This window comes from Colobus angolensis, unplaced genomic scaffold (genome assembly GCF_000951035.1).
Source record: "Colobus angolensis palliatus isolate OR3802 unplaced genomic scaffold, Cang.pa_1.0 Scaffold136, whole genome shotgun sequence".
Classification (NCBI taxonomy): domain Eukaryota; kingdom Metazoa; phylum Chordata; class Mammalia; order Primates; family Cercopithecidae; genus Colobus; species Colobus angolensis.
The window spans coordinates 4,821,488-4,842,310 of record NW_012114444.1 but is presented as its reverse complement, the minus strand read 5'-3'; the positions used below and the strand labels follow the sequence as shown (position 1 = coordinate 4,842,310).

General features: G+C 52.4%; 1 protein-coding gene across 5 annotated transcripts in view; it reads left to right on the top strand.

Moving 5' to 3' along the window:
* PHACTR3 (phosphatase and actin regulator 3) overlaps positions 1 to 20,823 on the top strand; it is a 271,728-nt gene that overhangs the window by 194,146 nt on the left and 56,759 nt on the right. For all 5 annotated transcript variants that reach the window (XM_011934507.1, XM_011934510.1, XM_011934509.1 and 2 more), the window contains 2 exons: positions 3,418 to 3,592; positions 4,433 to 4,680. In XM_011934507.1, coding sequence (XP_011789897.1) covers positions 3,418 to 3,592; positions 4,433 to 4,680 — 423 coding nt within the window. The remainder of the gene's footprint in view (positions 1 to 3,417; positions 3,593 to 4,432; positions 4,681 to 20,823) is intronic.

Sequence of the window (20,823 nt, the reverse complement as noted above, 5' to 3'; positions counted from 1 at the left end):
GTACAAAGTTGGAGACAAAACTGTGCTATGTTGCATTCTGTTATGGTCTTTGCGATAGCTCCCTTTTTCCTCCATGGAAACCTAAAACCACGGAAAGTCCATTCAATTAATCACCATTCACCTCATTTTATTCTGGCTAATGTGTAATTTGTTCCTGGCCCTCAATAACTCAGTAACCCAGAGAGTTTCCTGCCTCTCCTAAGCTTGGGAAGGTCCAGCCTCAGAAGGCACAGGTCTTCACTCTGACTCCACACGCCCTAAATTCTGGCATTCTGTCCCCCTAAGTCTGCCGACACTTCTGGCTTCCACACTGCCCTCCGCTGCAAGGACATCAGGGGATACTCTGACACTTATGATTTCCAAGGGGACTGAATTGAGACTGGGAGGCGGAGGAGGGTGGTTCCAAGCTATGGGTCCTGGCCTGGCTTCTTACTGCAGAGACTGCATTTTGGTGACTTATTTAATTTTCTCAGTTCCTCTTTTTCCTTTTCCTTTGGGAAAAGGTTCATGTGCTTCAGCATGTGAACACTAGATGGCAGCAAAGAAGAAAGTTCCCTTACCCGCGCTTCCCTTGCTGCAGGAGGGACCGTGGCCCAACTGAGTCTCTCCACCCAAGGCAGGACCGCAGGTGTCTTAGTTCATCTGAGTTACTCATAAACCACAGAAACTTACTCCTCACTCTTCTGGAGCCTGGAAGTCCAAGACCAAGATGCTGGCAGATTTGGTGTCTCGGATGAGAGCTTGCTTCCTGGTTCATAGGCCAAATTCCTGGACTTTCTTGAAAAGTCTTCATCTCTGATCACCCTCTGAGTCACCACAGGCCCATTAAGGTGGACGGGTTCTCTCCGTGTGCTGTGGTCCCCACCCTCCCCTCATGGAGAAATTGCAGGAGGTCCCTTGCATTCCCGGGTTTCACCTGCCTGGTCCCTGGAGGTGTATTTACCCCTCTCCCTTTGACCTCTCCTTTACCCCTCTCCTTTACCCGTGCTGTCACCTGGTCCAGTTGGTGACACTCAACTCGGAGGGATGGGAGTCCCACAGCCTCTGCCAAGTGTAAGTGGAGCTGGGTGCGATGTGCTTATCTCAGCTCCCGCCTTCTCTTGGTAGCCTGCCCCTGAGGTGGCTTCTGAACCTCAGCTTCCTCATCTGTGAAATGGGAGTGACAAGGGGTCCCCTGCACAGGCTGGGTGGGGCGAGCCAGGCAAAGCTCTGTGGGGGCCGTGGGGTCAGTGCTGGTTGTCACATCTGGGATTGACAGTGGGGCAGAGACACGGGTGGGATCCCAGCTCCACCAAGCTGAGCGAGAGCAGGCAAACCATGCTGCCTCAGTTTCCCTATTTGTACAACAGGGCTAGTGATTCCTTATGGAGCTGGGGTGAGGAGTAGAGGCAGTGATGGTTAGAGACAGAGGGGCTGGGGGATGCTGAGTGTCACCTGCCTGTGCTCAGGAGTGGGGCACTCCCCTGAGCAAGAGCAGCCTGGGGAGGCTGAGGCCAGAGGGGAGAGGACAGCACAGTGTGCAGAAGCTGGGATGGGTCTCCCTGCAGCCCCTGCCCTGCCTGGCCACTTCTTGCATGGCTGGCTCCTTGTCATTTCTCAGGTCTCAGCTCAAAGGTCCCCTCTGCAGAGAAGCCTTGCCTGACCTCCCTCTCCCAAACCAGCCACCACCTCCCCCAGACCAGCCCTGTACTCTCAGCCCATCTGCGTGGTACCCTCTTGCCCCCCTCCCCCTTCCTCTCTCCCAGCCCCTTTCTCTACCTCTCCTTCTGTCTCCTTCTCTCTTCTACAATCATTTGCTCTCTTTCTGTCTGCCTGGCCTCTGTCTGGCTCTACCAGTCTAGGGCAGGGCCTGGGTCATTTCCCTGTGGCCTGGCCTTGTCTGGCCAAGGAGGTGCTTGTGGAGAAAGTGAAATGACTAAAATCCTTCACAAGGTTTACAGTTCCCTTTTGGGTTTTGAGGAATACTTTTTATTGATGCTGGCCACATCCTAGGATTATATTGAAAGAGTTTGTTTCTGGCTTTTAGGGAATGGGGTAGTTTAGATCTGGTTGTTTTCCTGGTGGGATTAAGGGGAGCTGGTGTTTGTATCAGTCCTGCCAGGATACTTTTGGAATGAGAGTTTGTGCTGAACACCTAAGAACTGCTGGGCCTGTGCCGGCTGCTGGGCTCCTGAAAAGGAGCTGATGGCCTCATTTTACAGGCAGGGAGGCTAAGCCTTTGAGAGCTTCGGTGACTTTCCCAGAGTCTTGCACATTGGGAAGTGGCAGATCAAGACCAGAGGCCAAATCTGCAGAAGACAAAGCCCATGCTCTCTGCTCTTCTGGGCACCTGACACCCCTGCTGGCCTACAGCACATGCAGGAGACCATCGGTGAAGGAAGGAGGGGGGGTGTCCCACTGTTTTAGACTTGATTGAGCAAGTCTGTTTAGAATCATCTTCAAAGTCATTTCATGTAAACAAGTGTTTATTGCACATGTTTTAAGTGCCAGGCCTGGGGAAATTGTAGGAAGGAAGGTGGACACAGGCCTGCCCGGGAGCAAGAAACAGACCAGGCAACGTGATTCACTCCAAGTAAGAGGAAAGGTGTCAGGGCAGGCTCAGGTCCCAGGGGGCAGGTGACGGGGATCTGATCAAGGCCTCTCTAAGGAAATGATGTTCTAGCAGAGGAGCAGGGAAGCATTTCAGGCAGAAAGAACAGCCCATGCAAAGGCTCAGATTGGAGGGAGTGTGGTGCCTTCAAAGACAGGAGAGAGATCTTCACATGCTGGAGGGAAGAGAGTGAGGTGGAGACGCAGCTGGGGAGCTGAGTGGGGCCACCCCCAGGGGCCTCGAGACTGGGCCATGAGTTTGAATCATGTCCTAAGGAAAGTGGGAGAGCGATCCAATTCACCTTCTGGGGTGATGCTCCTGACGGAGATACAGGGAGAGGGTTGGAGCCCAGAAATGTGTTCCTTACTGTTCTGAGGGCTGGAAGTGCAAGCCCAAGGTGCTGCAACAGACGCCGTGGCGAGGGCAGAGCAGACCACGGTGTTCGTCCAGGCTGAAGAGTGGCTGCAGAGTTTCTTCCGGGTTTCCCAAGAACAAGAAGCAGCTTCAGGAAGCTGAATTCACAGCAGAGAAGCAGGAAGGAGGCTTTTCTAAGCTGGACTCCCTGCAGGGAGGACGCCGGTGCTGCTGCCTGCAGGGCTCAGCCCCCAGCAGGGTGTGCCCTACAGATGGAGCAGAACTGGACAGAGATGCACCCTGGCCTCCAGCTTTGGGAGCAGGGATCCTGGTCCAGCATCTTGGCATTAGCTGGGGCTGCCTCCTGGGGGTGCAGGGGAGCGTCCTCTCCGCTCATGGTCTCCAGTCTCAGCAAGACCCTTGGTCCCAGCTCCTGAAGACTAATATTCTTGCTGCTTCCTCCCACACCCCAGGCCAAGCTGCACTTTTCCAAGCCTCCGGCATGAAGAGTGCCGACCCTCCCCTCCGGGGCCAGCTCTCCACACCCACGGGGTCTCCGCATCTCACCACGGTCCACCGGCCTCTTCCCCCAAGCCGCGTCATTGAGGAGCTGCACAGGGCGCTGGCCACGAAGCACCGCCAGGACAGGTGAGGCCCTGCCCCGTGAGGGAGATCTGTGCCGCCAGAATCCCCGCCTGGCCAGCCTCAGGCTGTGCAGCTCGTGCTGTGCTCAGGGCCCTGGCTGGGTCTCCCGTTCTACAGTCACTGTCTTGAAATTCCTGATAACTTCTGAACAAGGAACCCACATTTTCATTTTGCACCTCGCTCTGCAAATTACATAGCTGACTTTGGTTCCCACATTCTGGGAGGGGTGCACAGTGAATGTGCACTGTGGGAACCTGGCCACAAAGTCCCCTGCGTGAGCCCCTCAGGACCCAGGGTGGCATGGGAGCTTGGCAGGAGAGAATGACTTAGCGAGAAGTGGCTGTTCCACTTTGTCCCAGGACACTGAGGGCGCCATAGCTTTCACTGGGCAAGAGTGTAAGGCTGTGCCTGCAGCTGACTCTTATTTTGAATCACATGTGTCTCATGGACGGTGAAAGACTAGAGGCTACATCTGTGTAAGAAATAGTGAATTGTTAAAGGTAAAATAGGCAACGGGAGACAGGATGGTTTGGAGGAATATTAGACTAACAAAATGTCCTTCTCAGTTTTTGTGAAGTCCTCTCCCTGAACATTGATTGCCCTGTGTTTTGGCAGGTTTTATTACTTGCATGTTCTGAGCTTTTCAAAACAGCATGTTGTAAACAGCCATTTGCCTTGAACTCAAAGCCTCATGCTCCTTCTGGTGTGTCCAGGATAAAAGCCGAGAGGCTGCGTGCATTTTGGTGCTGCCTCTGTGATATTAATTATAAGCTCCGAAGTCAGTCGTGCTGGATTTCTGGGTGAAGGGGGCAACCTGTAACCTGAACCATCTTTCTGGTTTAGTTTTCAAGGAAGAGAAAGTAAAGGGTCTCCAAAGAAGCGGGTGGATGTCCGTCTGTCGAGAACGTCCAGCGTGGAGCGGGGCAAGGAGAGGGAAGAGGCTTGGAGCTTTGACGGGGCCTTGGAGAACAAGCGAACTGCCGCTAAGGAATCTGAGGAGAACAAGGAGAACCTGATCATGAATTCTGAACTCAAGGACGACTTGCTTTTGTATCAGGATGAGGAGGCGCTGAACGACTCCATTATTTCTGGTGAGGAAAGGATGGCCCATTAAGTGTGGGGATCTCGGCCAGAGGTCTCGTGTCACCAGGGGGTCGGGGACAGAGCTCATGCCTGGGGGAGGAACAGGTCGAGGGGCTGCACCTGGGGAGAAACAGGAGGAGGCTGTGTCCTCTGGAAATGAGCCTCTCCTGAAACAAGCTGGGATGGGGGTGCACAGCTAGGCTTGGAGCAAGGAATTAGAAAATACCCCGGCAAAATTGTTTTGAGAGTTGCATATTAGTTTTTATGTATACGTGAAAAAAAAAACAAAAACATGAAAGTAGTGTAGCAAGTGACTTTGAGAACGCCGCCCCTGAGGATGGTGTGGCGAACAGTATACAGGTGGTGTACAGATGCTCGGTGTTTACAAGTTATAGCAAAAACAAACAAACAAAAAAAAAAACAAGTAAAGCAAGATGGGATGGAAGCAGAGGGAGAGGGAGGGAGAGAGATTGCGCTACTGATCCCAAATGGCCGTCTCAGAAGTGGTGTGAATGGGACAGGCCGCGGATGCTTGTTTGGGAGCAGGTGCTCACAGGGTCCTGGGAAGCCAGCTCCGTATTTGTCCTCGTGGCGCGTTCTCAAGGTCAGAGTAATTGCTCCATCCTACCCTTGAGGATTCCGGGGCTCAGAACGATGGACGCCTGCAGACCACCGTGCGATGAAGGGAGAAGGAGGCTCAGGCTAGGAGGAGGAAGCGCTGAGGGGGTTTCCCTCCCAGCTGGTACCGGCTGTGCAGGGCCCTCTGGTCACTTCCAGGAGGGTCCAGGGTGGCCGTGGTGTTTGGCCTGCAAGGGAAGAATCAGGAAGTGTTCATTGCTGTTCTTCCTGGAAGCATTTCGTGGTGACTGTTGTGGGCGTGGGCAGAACTCCGGCCATGTCTTCCTGAGTGTCTGTGGGGAGTGGGAAAGGGCAGCAGACGTCACTGCTGACCCTGGCTGGTACTGAAGGCATGCGGTTGGTACTGTGATGGGTGGACAGACGGGCAGCCCAGGGCTCCATAGCCTCCCCCTTCCTGTTGCTTCGGAGCCTTTCTACCAGGTCCGAGGAAGCAATTCTGAATATGCGACTGCAAAACATGAAAGGGTGGTGGGGGTGCTGTTACCCCTGTGTTTGGAGGAGGCTGACTTCCACCGTGGGACCAGTGTCTTTGTGGCAGAAACTTGGGACTGGTCACTGGCCTGAGGGCACCAATGTCTCTGAAGAGGCTGGAGCCTGTGGTGTTCCCCAAACCCGTTAGACCCTGGAATCCTTGCCCTTAAACACCTGTGAACCTCCAGCAGAAGGGTGCTATGTGGGTGCACTTCGGAGAAGAGCTGGTGTTGGGATGGTCAAGGGCTAGAGCAGGGTCCCTCAGCACTAGTGGCGTGAGGCCAGGCGATTCTCTGCTTGGCAGGGGGCTGTCCTGGACAGACTAGGATATTCTGCAGCATCCCTGGCCTCTCCACACTGGATGCCCCCAGTGGAGACAACCTAAAACATCTCCAGACTTGGCCAGATGTCCCTGAGGAGCAGAATCACCCCCAGCTGAGAATCACTGGCATAGTCTGTGCCTGTGGTTGGGGGGTGCCCTTCCATAAGGCCCTTATCCACTCCAGGACACAATGCTTTCATTGGTGAGAGGGAGCTGGGAACTGCTTCCTCTTGACATTGACAATGTCAGCAGCCAGGGCCCTTTACTGGGTGCTTCTTGTGTCTGGGATGCTGGTCTAAGGTTATGACAAGACAGAAGCCCCATGAGGCTGATGACATCATGATCCTTATTTTACAGATGTGTAAACTGAGGCATAGGGAGGCCATGTAACTGGCCATGGCCATGCAGCTCATTGGTGCCAGGCTGAGACTTGAACCCAGGCTGCCAGCTCCAACTTTCTGCTCTGTGCTAGACCCTCTCTGAGGATGAGTGGATTAATCCACATCAGCCCTTGGCACAGGGCCTGGCTCAAGCCGGGTGCACCTCAGAGAGCACTTCTTCCTGTCCTCACCATCCACATATGGGGGAGAGCTCCTGGCCCAGAAGGGTATCGCAGCTCAACTTTCCTTCAGGGCATCATTAGGCCGTTCAGATGCAGTGTCCTCATGCCTGGCATGAAAGGATTAAAGGTATAATGCAGTCATTTTATTTAAACACAGAAGAGGATGGGAATCTGCATTTCACCTCTCGGGAGCCTCAGGCCTGGCCTGGATGTGCCCTCAAAACACTTTGTGGCAGTGCAGTTGAGACGCAGAGTTTCTGCACTGGAGCTGGCATCAAAGCACATCTAGCAGCACCCTTGGCTCCCGCCTCTGTCCCTCCTGCCCAGCGCCCTCCTCCTCTGAGTGCTGTGCACAGGGACTCCTCCTGCTCAGCCAAAGTGGCCTGGTCATGGCCAGCTGTGTTGGCCTCTTGTGGCTGTCGTAACACCTTATCACCTGCTGGGTGGCTTCTGACCACAAAATTTTGTCTCTTGCAGTTCTGGAAGCTAGAAATACAAAATCAAAGTGTAGGTAGGGTTGTGCTCCCTGTGAGTGCTCCAAGCAGGAGCCACTCTCCTCCAGTTTCTGGTGGTTCCTGCGTTCCTTGGCCTGAAACTCCCAGCCCTGCCTCTGTGGGCATGTGACTGCCTCCTCCTCCCTCCTTCCTCTCCCCTTCATTTAAGGATAGTAGTCATTGCAGGCAGGGCCCGTCTGGATAATCCTGGATGATCCTCCTCATCTAGAGATTAACTTAATTACTTCTGCAAAGATCCACTTGCCAAATAAGGTCACTTTCACAGGTTCTGGGGATTTGGACTTGGGCACATCTTTTAGAGAACCCCCTTTGAACCCCCGGATTCCACTCCTCTTGGTTAACTCGTTCCTCTTCTCATTGAGCCAGAGCTAGGCTCCGGGCTTTGACCCACAAATCCCCCTCCATCCCCAGGATCTCTGTGGCTGGGCCAGTCCATGGCCTCCAACAGAATGTGCTGTGAAACTTGGACTTGGCCCTGGGCAGGTTCCTCCCCTGTCGCTGCCCCATTTCCGTGTTGTCAGATCCAAGTCCCTCATTGTTGGCTCCTATGACAACACTGAACCTTCCTTCCTGGCTGGGACACAGCTGCAGATTCACTCTCATTCTTGTCCTTCTCTATTCTCTGTCTCTCTGCTGCCTGCCAATTACTTATTGTTGACTGTCTAGTTTGGTCGGTGTGGGGGATCGTGCTGGTGTCTGTCTGTGCCCTGTGCTGTGCCCAGCATCCCACGCTACCTGCTTCTAAGAGCCAGTGAGCACCTGTTGGATGTGTGGCTTTAGACACACCTGTGACCCTGATGAATCTCTGGTTGGTCCCTCCAGCTGACGGCTGGCCCCTGAGCCCTAGGGTGTCTCTGTGGACTCTGTGCATCCACGTGGGGGCTGGTGCGCATTGCACAGCTTACATCTCCAGATTTCGGTTCCCCTCTGTGCCCCGGACCGGGACTCTCCCTCATTTCACTCAATACATCTAAGCCTCCTGCGAAGCTTTTGGCTTTGTGCTGATGTCCAGATGACCTTGAAGTCTTCTCTGCTCCCCTTGGAGCAGTTCTGGGGTCTGGCCAACGCCCTCTTCTCCGGCAATGGTTCGCTGTGCTCTCCTGCCCAGACTTGGCCTCCAGGCAGTCTCTCTGTGCCACCGTTGCCCCATTTCCAGTTCATTCTCCACACAGGTGGCCACAGGACCAGGGTCCCATGGAAGTTGGATAATGTCACCTCTTGCTCAAATCCCTCCAGTGGCTTCCTGAGGTATTGATGCCACATCCTCCCTAGTGCCTGCAGCCCCACCCCATGTGGCCTGCCTCCCTCCCCTGGCTCATCTCTCCCTTGGACCCAGCCCATGGGCCTCCTTGATAGTCCTCACACCCCAACCACAGCCCCTGAGACTCTTGCTGCCCCTGGAGGTGTGCGTGGCTCCACCGTGTTTAAAACATTGCCCTGTGCAGGAAGCCGCCTGGCCGCTGTGTGGCAACACATGGCCCCTTCTTCTCCCCCAACCTTATTTTCCCTATGGCAGTGTCCCTGACCCCAATACCATTGGCTTTGCCCATGCAGCCTCTCTGCCAGCACGTGGGCTCCGAGGGACCAAGCCTGTGTCTCTGTAGTTCTTACTGTGTGCACAGCTCATGAGTGCTAAGTGCAAAATAAGTATCAGTTAAATGAATGAGCCAGAATGGGCCAATGGGGGATTAGAGGAGCCAGTGCCTGTAAAGTACTAACAGGTGCCAGGTCCAGGGAGCCCTCATCCCTGTACTGTTTCTCCCAGGGCGTGGCTCAGACCTGAGCCTCTTGTTATTTGTGCTTGAAACCTGGTGTCCACAGGTGAACGTGGAGTTTGAGCTGGGGTCTGAGAGGGGGGAAGGTAGAAACTCATCCTGGAAATTGCTGTCGTGAGCGTGGCCCAGGCCCAACGCTGTGGTGCACTGTGTGATGTGTTACATGGGGTGTCATCTGCAAACCCTGGGTGAGGCCCCCTTTCCTCCATGGGCCTTTTGTGGGCCAATGTCAGGGTTCCTGTCTGACCCTGAGAAACTCCTTGTTGAGGGCTGGGCCCATTGCACAGACTGGCAGGTATGTCCGGGGTACAGCCTCCAGCCATTTGCAAATTGAGGCATCTGTGTGCTGGTCCCAGGATACACAGTCTAGGGTCCCTGAAGCCCTGAAATCAAGTGCAGAAAGCAGTGCTTTGCTTTTGTCACATTATCAGCTGTGTCCCCAGTGCTCCAGAAGTGATAAATCTCTGAGATAAAATGCTGTGGGAAAATTCAATATTGGTCATAGAGAAAGTCTATAAATGTTGCTTTTTTGGGGGAAAATTACTCACAGTAGGAAAGGCCTGTAAGAGTGTTTTGCTTTGCCTGGTGCAGACAATGGTGAAAAGTGGTTGTTATTTGCTTCTGTCTGCAGTGTGTTGAGTTCAAACCCCATTCCCACCGTCTCGCCTGCTACGTTATTTTCAGATCTCCATGGTGTGGAAGCAGAAAAGCACCAGGCAGTAAATAAATCAATTATTAATCACAACAACTACTATTTTATTCATTTATTTATCCATTTATTCTCTCTCCCTCTCCTTCTCCCTCTCTCCCTCTCTCCCTCTCTCCCTCTCTTTCTCCTGTTGCTGGAGCCTTGGCAGACATTGTCGTACCCCATGTGAAAAAGAAAATTTTTGTTATCAATCATTTTTGTGCACTTCAATTCTCTATTAGAATGGAGAATGCATCTGCATCAGGATTTAATTTTTGGAAATGGCGGAGGCCCTATCAGAGGCAGGCACACCCCCTGCAAACATGCCCACATGCCCATGTGCCCACACACAGGCTTACATGCGGGGTGCCTTCGTGGGTGTGCCTGGTCAGTGATGGGTAAGCAGGGCCTTGCACACATTCTCCAGTCATCAAAAGTGAATTTTATGAGAAACAGTCTTTGTGTTGTCACTGCCCCAAGATTTAAGTTTTAAAACCTGTCAAGAAAAAGATGTTTGTGTTTTGTTTTTTCTCTGTGCTGAACCGAAGAGTCATGACCACACCTATCTGGTTTGTCACAGTGTGCCGGCTCTGGGCCCAGTAGGAACACGTGATGAGGGGGAGCGAGGGACTGAGGGGCTGCTGTGGAAATCAGGACTGCAAGGGAAGAACCTGCTGATGCAAGAAAGCTGTCTTCTCCAGAGCCCCCAGCTGCCTGCGCTGCTTCTCCTGCAGACAGCTTCTCCCAGGTGTTCATGACAGCAAGGCTGCAGGCTGGGACTCACCACTGTTCTCAGCTGAGCCCATGTAAGGAGGGAGCAGGCCCTCCACTTCATCCATGCTGGAGTCTTAGTCCCTTTGAGCTGTCATAACAAAATCCGTAGACTGGGTGTCTTATAAACAACAGAAATTCATTCCTCAAAGTTCCAGAGACAGGGAAGTCCAAGATCAAGTTTCTGACATGTGGGGTCTGGAGAGGCCCCACTTTCTCATAGATGGTGCCTTCTGTGTGTCCTCACACGGCAGAAGGGGCCACAGAGCTCTCTGGGGCCCCTTTTCTAAGGGCACCGATCCCACTGATGAGGGTTCCACCTCATGACTTAGTCACCTTCCAAGACCCAACCCCCAAATACCATCACATCGGGGTTAGGCTTCAACATAGGAATTTTGAGGGACACAAACATTTGGCCCCTGGCATTGGGACTGTCTGTGCAGCCAGGTGGGCCCCTGTCTCTGGGGCTTACTGCATGGAGAGACACTGCAGGGTTTGACCACCCCACTTGCCTCGACATGTTTCTTTCTAGCTCGTGACGTTGGAAAAGTTTCTTAGTCTCTCTGTGCTTCAGTTATACCCCTTGGAAATGGGGGTGATAACAAAGCTCTTATGAAGGTAAACAGGGGTGGTCACCGAAGTATAGCTTTGCCTCGTTGTGCTCAGTAAGCATTCTGGTTGCCATGGCAATCAGCACTGTCATCATCACTGTGGTTGACGAGCGAGCAGGAACAGGGAAGAACTGGGCATCCACCGCTCATGAAAATACTGCCTCACAGGCATGAAGCAAAGTTTGGCTCCCAGTTTGTCAATGTTCCGTAGCTGATTTGTGCTATTTTTCGTTCCTTGGCCAACTCATCAGAGTGTCGATGTCCCTGCCGCTGCATAGGTACATCCGTTCTCCATCCAGATGTGCAGCTGATGTGTTTGTGTAACTGGGTGTGGTTTCGCTTGTCTGCTTAGCAAGGAACAAAGGCAAGGAGAATGAATTGCTGGGGTCCACGTGCCAGGACAGGCTGGTGGGGACCTTTGGGTTGGTCAGGAGAAACAAGCCTCAAGAAGACCTCTTGATGGCACCTGCTATGAGTCTCCTGTCCCAGACCAGGTTGGGTAACTCACAGTGCCCAGCCTCAGATCACTCTGTCCACTGGGTGGACCCTGGGCACGTCGTGGCACATCCAGGCCTTGGCTGCCTGTCGGTAGCTCACAGGTGATGTCACTGACCCTCTCGTCAGGTTGTCCTGGGGGCGGATAAGACAAGGCTCATGGAGTGCCTGGTCTGTGTGGTCACATGGTGCTCACATGGTAGCCCTGCCGCCAAGGTTTTCTGAGGGTGTGTCCCAGGAGCACAAGAAAAAAAATCCAATACTTGTACGTTATTTATTTATAAACTATACATTAGAGGTACCATACTAATATACTGTGTACTTTATAAAATATACATGCAAGATAGTAATAAAGGGTGACCTGGGAGAGTGACTATGTACATATTAATATGTTCTAGCATAGCCTGCCCCACTGTGTCCTGGGAGTGAGGTGCTAGGAAGTGCATTTCAGCAAGCACAGCGGGGGTTCTAGTGCTGGTACGGAGTGGAAAGTAAATCGTAGCCCCCACAATCCCATGAGTCAATTCCAGCCAGCTAGGCTGTACAGGAGTAAAGAGACGTGTGGGATTTCCTGGCTTTATAAATTTTTTTTAAAGCTTCTTAAGAAACACCTTTGCTGTGTATTCAACAAGTACTGTATGTCCCAATCTAGGCCTCAGGATCTTAAGGAGAAACTAGACAGAGTCTCCAACCGTATAGTAGCTCATGACTGACCTTAAAAGCTGACGTTCACCATAAACTCAACAATGCAAAAGAGGGCTGGGTCGGGAGGTGAAATCTATATTAGTCCATTTTCACACTGCTGATAAAAACATACCTGAGACTGGGTAATTTATAAGGAAAAAGAGGTGGTTTTTTTCGTTGCCCCCCTCCCCAAGACTGAACCTTGCTCTGTTGCTCAGGCTGGAGTGCTGTGTCGTGATCTTGGCTCACTGCAACCTCCGCCTCCTGGGTTCAAGCAATTATCCTGCCTCAGCCTCCCAAGTAGCCGGGAAAAACAGGTGCACACCACACCCCGCTAATTTTTGTATTTTTAGTAGAGGCAGGGTTTCACCATGTTGGCCAGGCTGGTCTCGAACTCCTGACCTCAGGTGATCCACCCACCTCGGCCTCTCAAAGTGCTGAGATTACAGGAATGAGCCACCGCACCCAGAGAGAAAAAGAGGTTTAATGGATTCGCAGTTCCACATGCCTGGGGAGGCCTCACGATCAGGGTGGAAAGTGAAAGGCACGTCTCACATGGTGGCAGGCAAGAGAGGATGAGAACCAAGCAAAAGGAGTTTCCCCTCATAAAACCGCCAGATCTCACGAGACTTATTCACCGCCACGAGAGCAGAATGGGAGAAACCGCCCCCATGGTTCAATTATCTCCCACCGGCTCCCTCCCACAACACTTGGGAATTCTGGGAGCTACAATTCAAGATGAGATTTGGGTGGGGACACAGCCAAACCATATCAAAATCCTAAGACAAATGTGTGACGCCAAGAATATGGTGACGCGGGCATTTGATGACATGGAGAACGTTACACGGAGAGAAGCGACACTCGGCCAGTCCCTGGTATTGTCTACATGTAAAGAAAGCCCTCTTTGCAGGCTCCGGGATCCTTTCCCCAGCAGACATACTTGTACAAAGTGAATGCTAACGTGTTATTTGAATGCCATTTTAAGTGTGGAGAGGATGTACTTGAAAGACTTCGTGCAGTGTATCCTTCTCTAAAGTGAAGAGCCACCTGCAGCGAGTGAGGACCCCCCCCCTCAGTCGTCTCCATGGTGACTTCACAGAACAGCAGGCAACCCCTGCCTTTTCTTGAAAGTTGGGGCTAGAGACTTGAAAGGCTGTGGAAACCCAGCCACTCCCTGCACAGACACCAGGTGGCGCTGGAGATGCTCGCCAGGATGCAGGATGCTTGGGAGAACCTGGTCTCAGGGCGACCTGGCGGGCGTCTTGCTGCGGAGGCAGGTCTGGCGCTGGGTGGTTCTGGCTGAGCACCAAGCAGCAGAGCTCTCAGAGTGGGAATGCACAGCCCCAGTGACGATCAGCGGAAACAGGGCTGCCCCCCTCTTTTTTTTTTTGAGCTGTTCCTTCCCAGCAAGTACCTTGATAAGCACTTTCCAGGCATTTTATTGCCTAGGTCCCTTGACAAGGTGATGAGATAGCTATTAGTGCTCCATTTTGTTGTTGTTGTTAACAGTTGAGGAAAACAAGGCAAAGAGAGGTTTGGAAACTTGCCCATTTTGAATTCAAGGCTTTCCAGCTCCACAGACCATGACTGTTGCCCACTGTTCGTCCAACGCGTGAGCACGTTGTAGATGCCAGGCACTGCCCTGGGTGCTGCGGACACAGTGATATAAGCCAGGGCCCCAGCCTGCAGGTGCCTGCAGCAAGGGGGAGGCGGGACCCCCAGGAGGTGATTTCAAGATTAGGGGATGAGTACCAGGTGGACACAGGCAAAGAATACTCTGTGATTTGTGCATCCGAAAGCAGCCGTTCTGGGCCAGCCGTGTGCTTTTAAAAGCATTGGTAGGAACTGCATCGGTCTCTCTGGGGCCTGGGCCTCTGCAGTTTGAAGGCTCTGCAAGGGTGAAGGTCAATCTTGTGTGTCTTCCTGGCTGGGCTGTTCCTCCCAGTTATTGAAATGCTAGTCTGCGTGTTGCTGTGAAGGTATTTTGTAGATGTGGTTGTCACCTGTAGTTAGTGACTTTAAGGGGCTTTGAGTGGCCCTCTCCAGTCAGTTAAAGGATTGAGAACAAATGAGAGTTTCCCAGAGAAGAGGAAATCTTGCCTCAAGACTGTGGCATCCACTCCAGCCACTGGTCTGCCCTCCAAATCCAGGACTTTACAGCCCCCACAATCACATGAGTCAATTCCTTAAAATAAATTTCTTAATACACATATGTATATATATAGAATGTGTATGTGCATACATATATATGTACGTATATGTATGTGTGTGTGTGTGGTGAGTGTCTATCCTATTGCTTCTCTGTCTCTGGAGAGCCCTGACCCAAATACCAGGTGACTCTCAAGAGCTGCCAGGATGGAGAACCAAAGCTTTAAAATGAGGAGTCCTGGGCATCAAGGTAAAGGCTTTCCACATAGGGACGGCTTGAGCCTGGGTGTGGAGGTGAGACGCGAGAGGTGCACGGGTAGCATGGTTGTTACAGAGGCCAGTGTGAGACCTAGGGACGGGCCAGGGAGAGAGACCTTTATTCACCCTGTAAAGAAAGCTGAAATTTAAAAGACACCAAAGTGTGAAGCCTCTGAGGGTTGTCCCAAGTCACTCACCTCCTGGCTATGTGGCCTTGGGCCACACTGTGGGACACTGTCATCTTCAAAAGAGGAAAACTAAATCCTAGCACCTACCTCATAGGGCTACCGGGAGCTGACTTGGAAAACGCATTCAAAGGTTGCCTCTGGGCCTGGCATACAGCACGGGCTCATTCAATCTTGACTGCTCTTGCTGCCATTGGTGGGAAGTGGTGCAGGATCTCCTGCAGCTGAACTGATCTTTCTGGAGCACAGACCTGATGCTGTCATGATTCAGCCCTTGGAAAGAGCCCCAGGACTTTCTGAGGGTGAGAGGGTGGGCTCCAGAGGAAAGACAGGGAGGGGCCATGAGGACGCCCAGGCCTGGCCCAGGCAGGAGAGAATGGGGTCTGCAGGGAGTGTCAGAGTCAGCTCCAGCTGCCATAACAGGATACCACAGAGTGGGTGCCTGAAACAGCAGACGTTTATTTTCTTACCATTCTCGAGGCTGAAAGTCCAAGAACAAGGTGTCGGCAGAGTCGATTTCCAGTGAGGCCTCCCTCTGTGTCCTTACAGGGCAGTCCCCCTATGTGCTGGTTGGGGAGAGTGGGGGACGAGTGCTCTGGTCTCTGTTTCCTCTGCAAGGACACCAGTTCCATTAGATCAGGGCCCCATTTTTGCGACCTCCTTTAATCTTAGTCACCTCCTTACAGGCCCTACCCACAAACACAGCCACATTGTGGGTCAAAGCTTCACCTTGTGAATTCTGGGGCAGAGCGGTGGTACACAGTTGAATCATAATGTGGGAGACTGAGGCAGAGAAGAGAAATTGGCAGGAGTTGGGGAGTGGGCATGGTGCTGCCGGACTCCATTCTTGGAGCTGTGGGCCCCTGGCTGAAAGAGAAAGCACAGAGGGGAGGAAGCGGGAGACGTTTTACCAGCGACCTGAGTTCACTAGAGGGGCCCTGCCCAGCTCCATGTTGACAGGGACCATATAGTCATTCAAGAGCATTTATTGAGCACCTCCTGCATGCACTGTGAGGAAAGCCAAGTCACAGCCACAGAGGAAGGCCGTGGTCAGCAGCAGCAGCATCTGCCTGGTGGGTATGCCCCTGGCGTGTTGCACCAGCACAGCCACTGACCTGTGGTCTGATCCTCAAAGCTGCTTCATTTTGTTTTCCAACAGCCCTCTGCAGCCCCTGCTTCTGGTGGAACCCAGGTAGCGCTAGACTTTTCTGTTTATTTGTAGCTAGTGAACAGCCACTCGGTCTGAGTCATAAATACTGTTTGGATTCAGAGGTCAGAATATCCTTCCCCTGTGATGCTCAAACTTCTAAAAGTCAATTCAGTGTTTTGCCGGCTCCCTCCTCAACTGAGCCCCTCCGTGGCAGGAGGCCTGGGGCTGGGATCCTCCCCTTTGCCCTGCTCACTCCCCAGCTTGGGCGTGTGTCCTCTCAGGGAGTACAGACTAGCCTGGTGTCTGGGGCCCTTGGCTGGGCTCTGAGCTCTGTGTGGCCATTCATTTTGCCCACTTGGGTCCCAGTCTGCAGGGCTGGCACCTGCTGGAGGTTCAATTTCCCTTCAACAAAGGTCATGGTGACCCCTCTGAGAATTACTTTGAGAACCTGACAACTCAGTGATGTGAGATTGCCTGCTCCAAGACCCTTTGTGTGGGGGACAGCAAGGGCTGCTGTGGCCTCCTGCTTCTCTCTCCTTAGGATGAGCAGGTCCATCTGCAGCAGCCCAGGGAGCAGCCCTAGGGGCAGAGCTATCAAGGACCTAGTGGAGCCATCCTGAAAGTTCAACAGGTCAGGGTGGCCATTGTGCGTGGCATGGTACTCAGCACAGCTGAGCAGTTAAAGGGGCATATGGAGGGCCCTCTGTGCAGTTGACAGGTATCCATGGAGCTCTCTGTGCCATTGACAAGTGTCCATGGAGCTCTCTGTGCAGTTGACAGGTCTCCACAGAGCTCTGTCTGTGCATTTGACAGGTGTCCAGGGAACTCTCTGTGTGCAGTTGACAGGTGTTCATGGAGTTCTCTCTGTGCGGTTGATGGGTGTCCATGGAACACACTCTGTGCAGTTGATGGGTGTCCATGGAGCTCTCTCTGTGCAGTTGACGGGTGTCCATGGAGCTCTCTCTGTGCAGTTGACGGGTGTCCATGGAGCTCTCTCTGTGCAGTTGATGGGTGTCCATGGAGCTCTCTCTGTGTGGTTGACGGGTGTCCATGGAACACTCTCTGTGCAGTTGACAGGTGTGCATGGAACATTCTGTGCAGTTGACGGGTGTCCATGGAGCTCTCTCTGTGCAGTTGATGGGTGTCCATGGAGCTCTCTCTGTGTGGTTGACGGGTGTCCATGGAACACTCTCTGTGCAGTTGACAGGTGTGCATGGAACATTCTGTGCAGTTGACGGGTGTCCATGGAGCTCTCTCTGTGCAGTTGATGGGTGTCCATGGAGCTCTCTCTGTGTGGTTGACGGGTGTCCATGGAACACTCTCTGTGCAGTTGACAGGTGTGCATGGAACATTCTGTGCAGTTGACGGGTGTCCATGGAGCTCTCTCTGTGCAGTTGATGGGTGTCCATGGAGCTCTCTCTGTGTGGTTGACGGGTGTCCATGGAACACTCTCTGTGCAGTTGACAGGTGTGCATGGAACATTCTGTGCAGTTGACGGGTGTCCATGGAGCTCTCTCTGTGCAGTTGATGGGTGTCCATGGAGCTCTCTCTGTGTGGTTGACGGGTGTCCATGGAACACTCTCTGTGCAGTTGACAGGTGTGCATGGAACATTCTGTGCAGTTGACGGGTGTCCATGGAGCTCTCTCTGTGCAGTTGATGGGTGTCCATGGAGCTCTCTCTGTGTGGTTGACGGGTGTCCATGGAACACTCTCTGTGCAGTTGACAGGTGTGCATGGAACATTCTGTGCAGTTGACGGGTGTCCATGGAGCTCTCTCTGTGCAGTTGATGGGTGTCCATGGAGCTCTCTCTGTGTGGTTGACGGGTGTCCATGGAACACTCTCTGTGCAGTTGACAGGTGTGCATGGAACATTCTGTGCAGTTGACGGGTGTCCATGGAGCTCTCTCTGTGCAGTTGATGGGTGTCCATGGAGCTCTCTCTGTGTGGTTGACGGGTGTCCATGGAACACTCTCTGTGCAGTTGACAGGTGTGCATGGAACATTCTGTGCAGTTGACGGGTGTCCATGGAGCTCTCTCTGTGCAGTTGACAGGTATTTAGAGAAGTCTCTCTCTGTGCAGTTGACAGGTGTCCATGGAGTTCTCTGTGTAGTTGACAGGTGTCCATGGAGCTCTCTCTGTGCAGTTAACAGGTATTTACAGACGTCTCTCTCTGTGCTGCTTGTAGAAGTCCTCAACAATGGTCATCTTCACTAATCACTATCTTTTTTCTGGAAGTATGCAGGACTTTTATAATCTGATGTACATGTGTTATTTTAAATTTCATGGCTATTATGGCGGGGTGTCAGAGTAAGGGAAATCATGCAGAGTGGAAGCAAGAGGAAACCCTGTCACTTGTGCCCTGTTCTGTTGCAAAACCATGTCCCAGTGCTGGCCTAGACACAGGGGGTAGGAAAATAGACACCACCTTTTTGTAGGAAGGTTGGAGAATAGTGGTCTCCTTGCACTTGACCTGCTATGAAGAGTTGATGTTCATTTCTTGATGAGTATGTAAGTTACATCCATGAGCACAGGCGCTCTCACAGAGGATGCCCCACGCAGGCCTGTGATGGAACTGCAGTGCCCTGGCAAGTGCACTGGCTTCCAGGGTGGGGCTGGGGAGGACACTGAGCTGAGATCCAGAGGAGGAGCAGAGGTGGGAGGGTCTCACAGACTCAGAAGCTCCAGGGTGGAAGGAAGCCCAGCCTTTGAGGGGATGAAAGGGAAGAAGACAGGCAGAGATCATTCTGGAGAAGCCAGCAGGGGCCTGGCCATGTGCAGCCTTGTCTACTATGCCAGTGATCTCTCTTTATCTAAAGAAAATGCACTAGAGGTATGGGGACATCTTTAGGGGTGTTGTTCTGCCAACAGCAGTGGCACACACAAAAACTTTTGCCCAGCAGGAGCCGAGGAGGAGAAGAGAGTCCCCAGTCCCAATCCTTAGTCAGCCCCCTAGCCAGGAGCTGGAGAGGAGAGTCTCCAGCACCACTCCTTAGTCGGGCCACCTGGGCTAGAACTCAAGCTTTCGGACAGAGCCTGACTTTTCCACACCCACTTCCTACTGGTTTACAGCTACTGTGTAAAGCAAAGCACCCTCACTTTCGCTTTGTGACAGGTAGTGATGCTTTTTACAGAAACTAGACTTTATAGCACTCTGGAGGTGTGGAATGGTAGAGATCCACAGGACTCTGTAGTGAAAGTGCAGCACTAGCTCCCATCTGAAATACACACCCACAGATGCACTTTTTTCCATTTTATTTTATTTTTTTCATAAGTTATTGGGGTACAGGTGGTATTTGGTTACATGAGTAAGTTCTTTGGTGGTGATTTGTGAGATCCTGGTGCACTCATCGCTCAAGCAGTATACACTGCACCTTATTTGCTGTCTTTTATCCCTCGTCCCCCTCCCACTCTTTTCCCCAAGTCCCCAAAGTCCATTGTATCATTCTTATGCCTTTGCGTCCTCATAGCTTAGCTCCCACACATGAGTGAGAACATATGATGTTTACGATGTTTGATTTTCCATTCCTTAGTTACTTCACTTGGAATAATAGCCTCCAGTCTCATCCAGGTCATTGCACAGATGCTTTTTTCTCTAGAGAAAGTTCATCAGCCCAGAAGGCCTGTCTGGGCACTCCCCTTACCCTCAGGCACCCATTGCAGGGTCTGGATGCCCCCCACACCTGGCAGCCCCTTCTCCCCCGTTCTTGGCTCCCTCCTCTCACTAAGCTCCAACCCTGCTCTCTCCCTGGCTCCCAGGACACCATCCCTGCCTTTCTTCCTGCCATCCCGGCCCCTCTTCCCTGACCTGCCCCTAAAGGTGAGCAGGCCCAAGCTTCCTGGCTCCTTCCTTTGTTGGCTCTGTGCTCTCTCTTGAGGCTCAGCCTCATATCGTCCCCATCAGTGGATCGTCGCAAATCTACATCCCTGGCTCCAGCTATTTCTGATGCTGAAGCCCCACATGTCCATTTGTCCACGGTCCCTGTAGAGGCCCTGATGCACCCTGAACTCAGCAGAGCCAAGGCTAACCTTGTCCTCTTTCCCAGGAAACCCGCTCAACTTCCCAGATCCTCATACTCAGCTAATGTCATCTCCCTGTTTCCACATCAAAGCCCAGCCAGTCCCCTCCTCCAACATCATGGCCTCACGCATTCATAAAAGATGTGCCATGATGTATGGGTCAGGCATGGCAGGGAGAGTCTGCCCTCAAGACCCCCGGAGTCTGGTGTCAGCATCTATAACAGTGTCACTGTTGTTTCAGAAAACGTCAGGCACTTCTGCCTCTGGCCATGACAAAGCGATGGTAGCTGCCCTCCCACTAGAGTCAAATGAGAGACTGGACAAAATGAATGAGAGGATTGTTTTGAGGCACTGAACAGCAACAGTACATGCCTGTCATCCTTGAGAGAGAGGAGACCCCTGGGTTAGCCCATAATTGATCTCCCTGGTTTCTGGGGGAGGCGTCTTCCTGCAGGGTACAGGGAGGTGGCCTCTAAGCAGAGTGGTGATCTCATTGAGATGAGGAAGCAGAGACTGGAGTCTGGGCTACTGAAACAGCTGGAGTTTGTAGGACAGGAAGGAGCTGTGTAATGGGTTCTGTGCAGATCCAGTTGGCCGTAGCCTGGGCCATGCCTATGTGCAGAATTTTACAGACTTAGCAGAGATTGCCTGTGGGCGTGAGAACTGAAGGTCGGGGTGTGCTGGGAGATGTTGGGAGTTCAGCTCAAACAGAGTGAAGAGACCTCAATGAATGCAATAGACTGTTGAAATCCCACAAAGACCAAGACGTAGGAGTAAGGGGCATACCTTAAGACTTTGTTCAAAACCAAAATGGGCCTGCAGTTATTATAAATATGTTAGAGGTCTTAGAGTGTCAACAA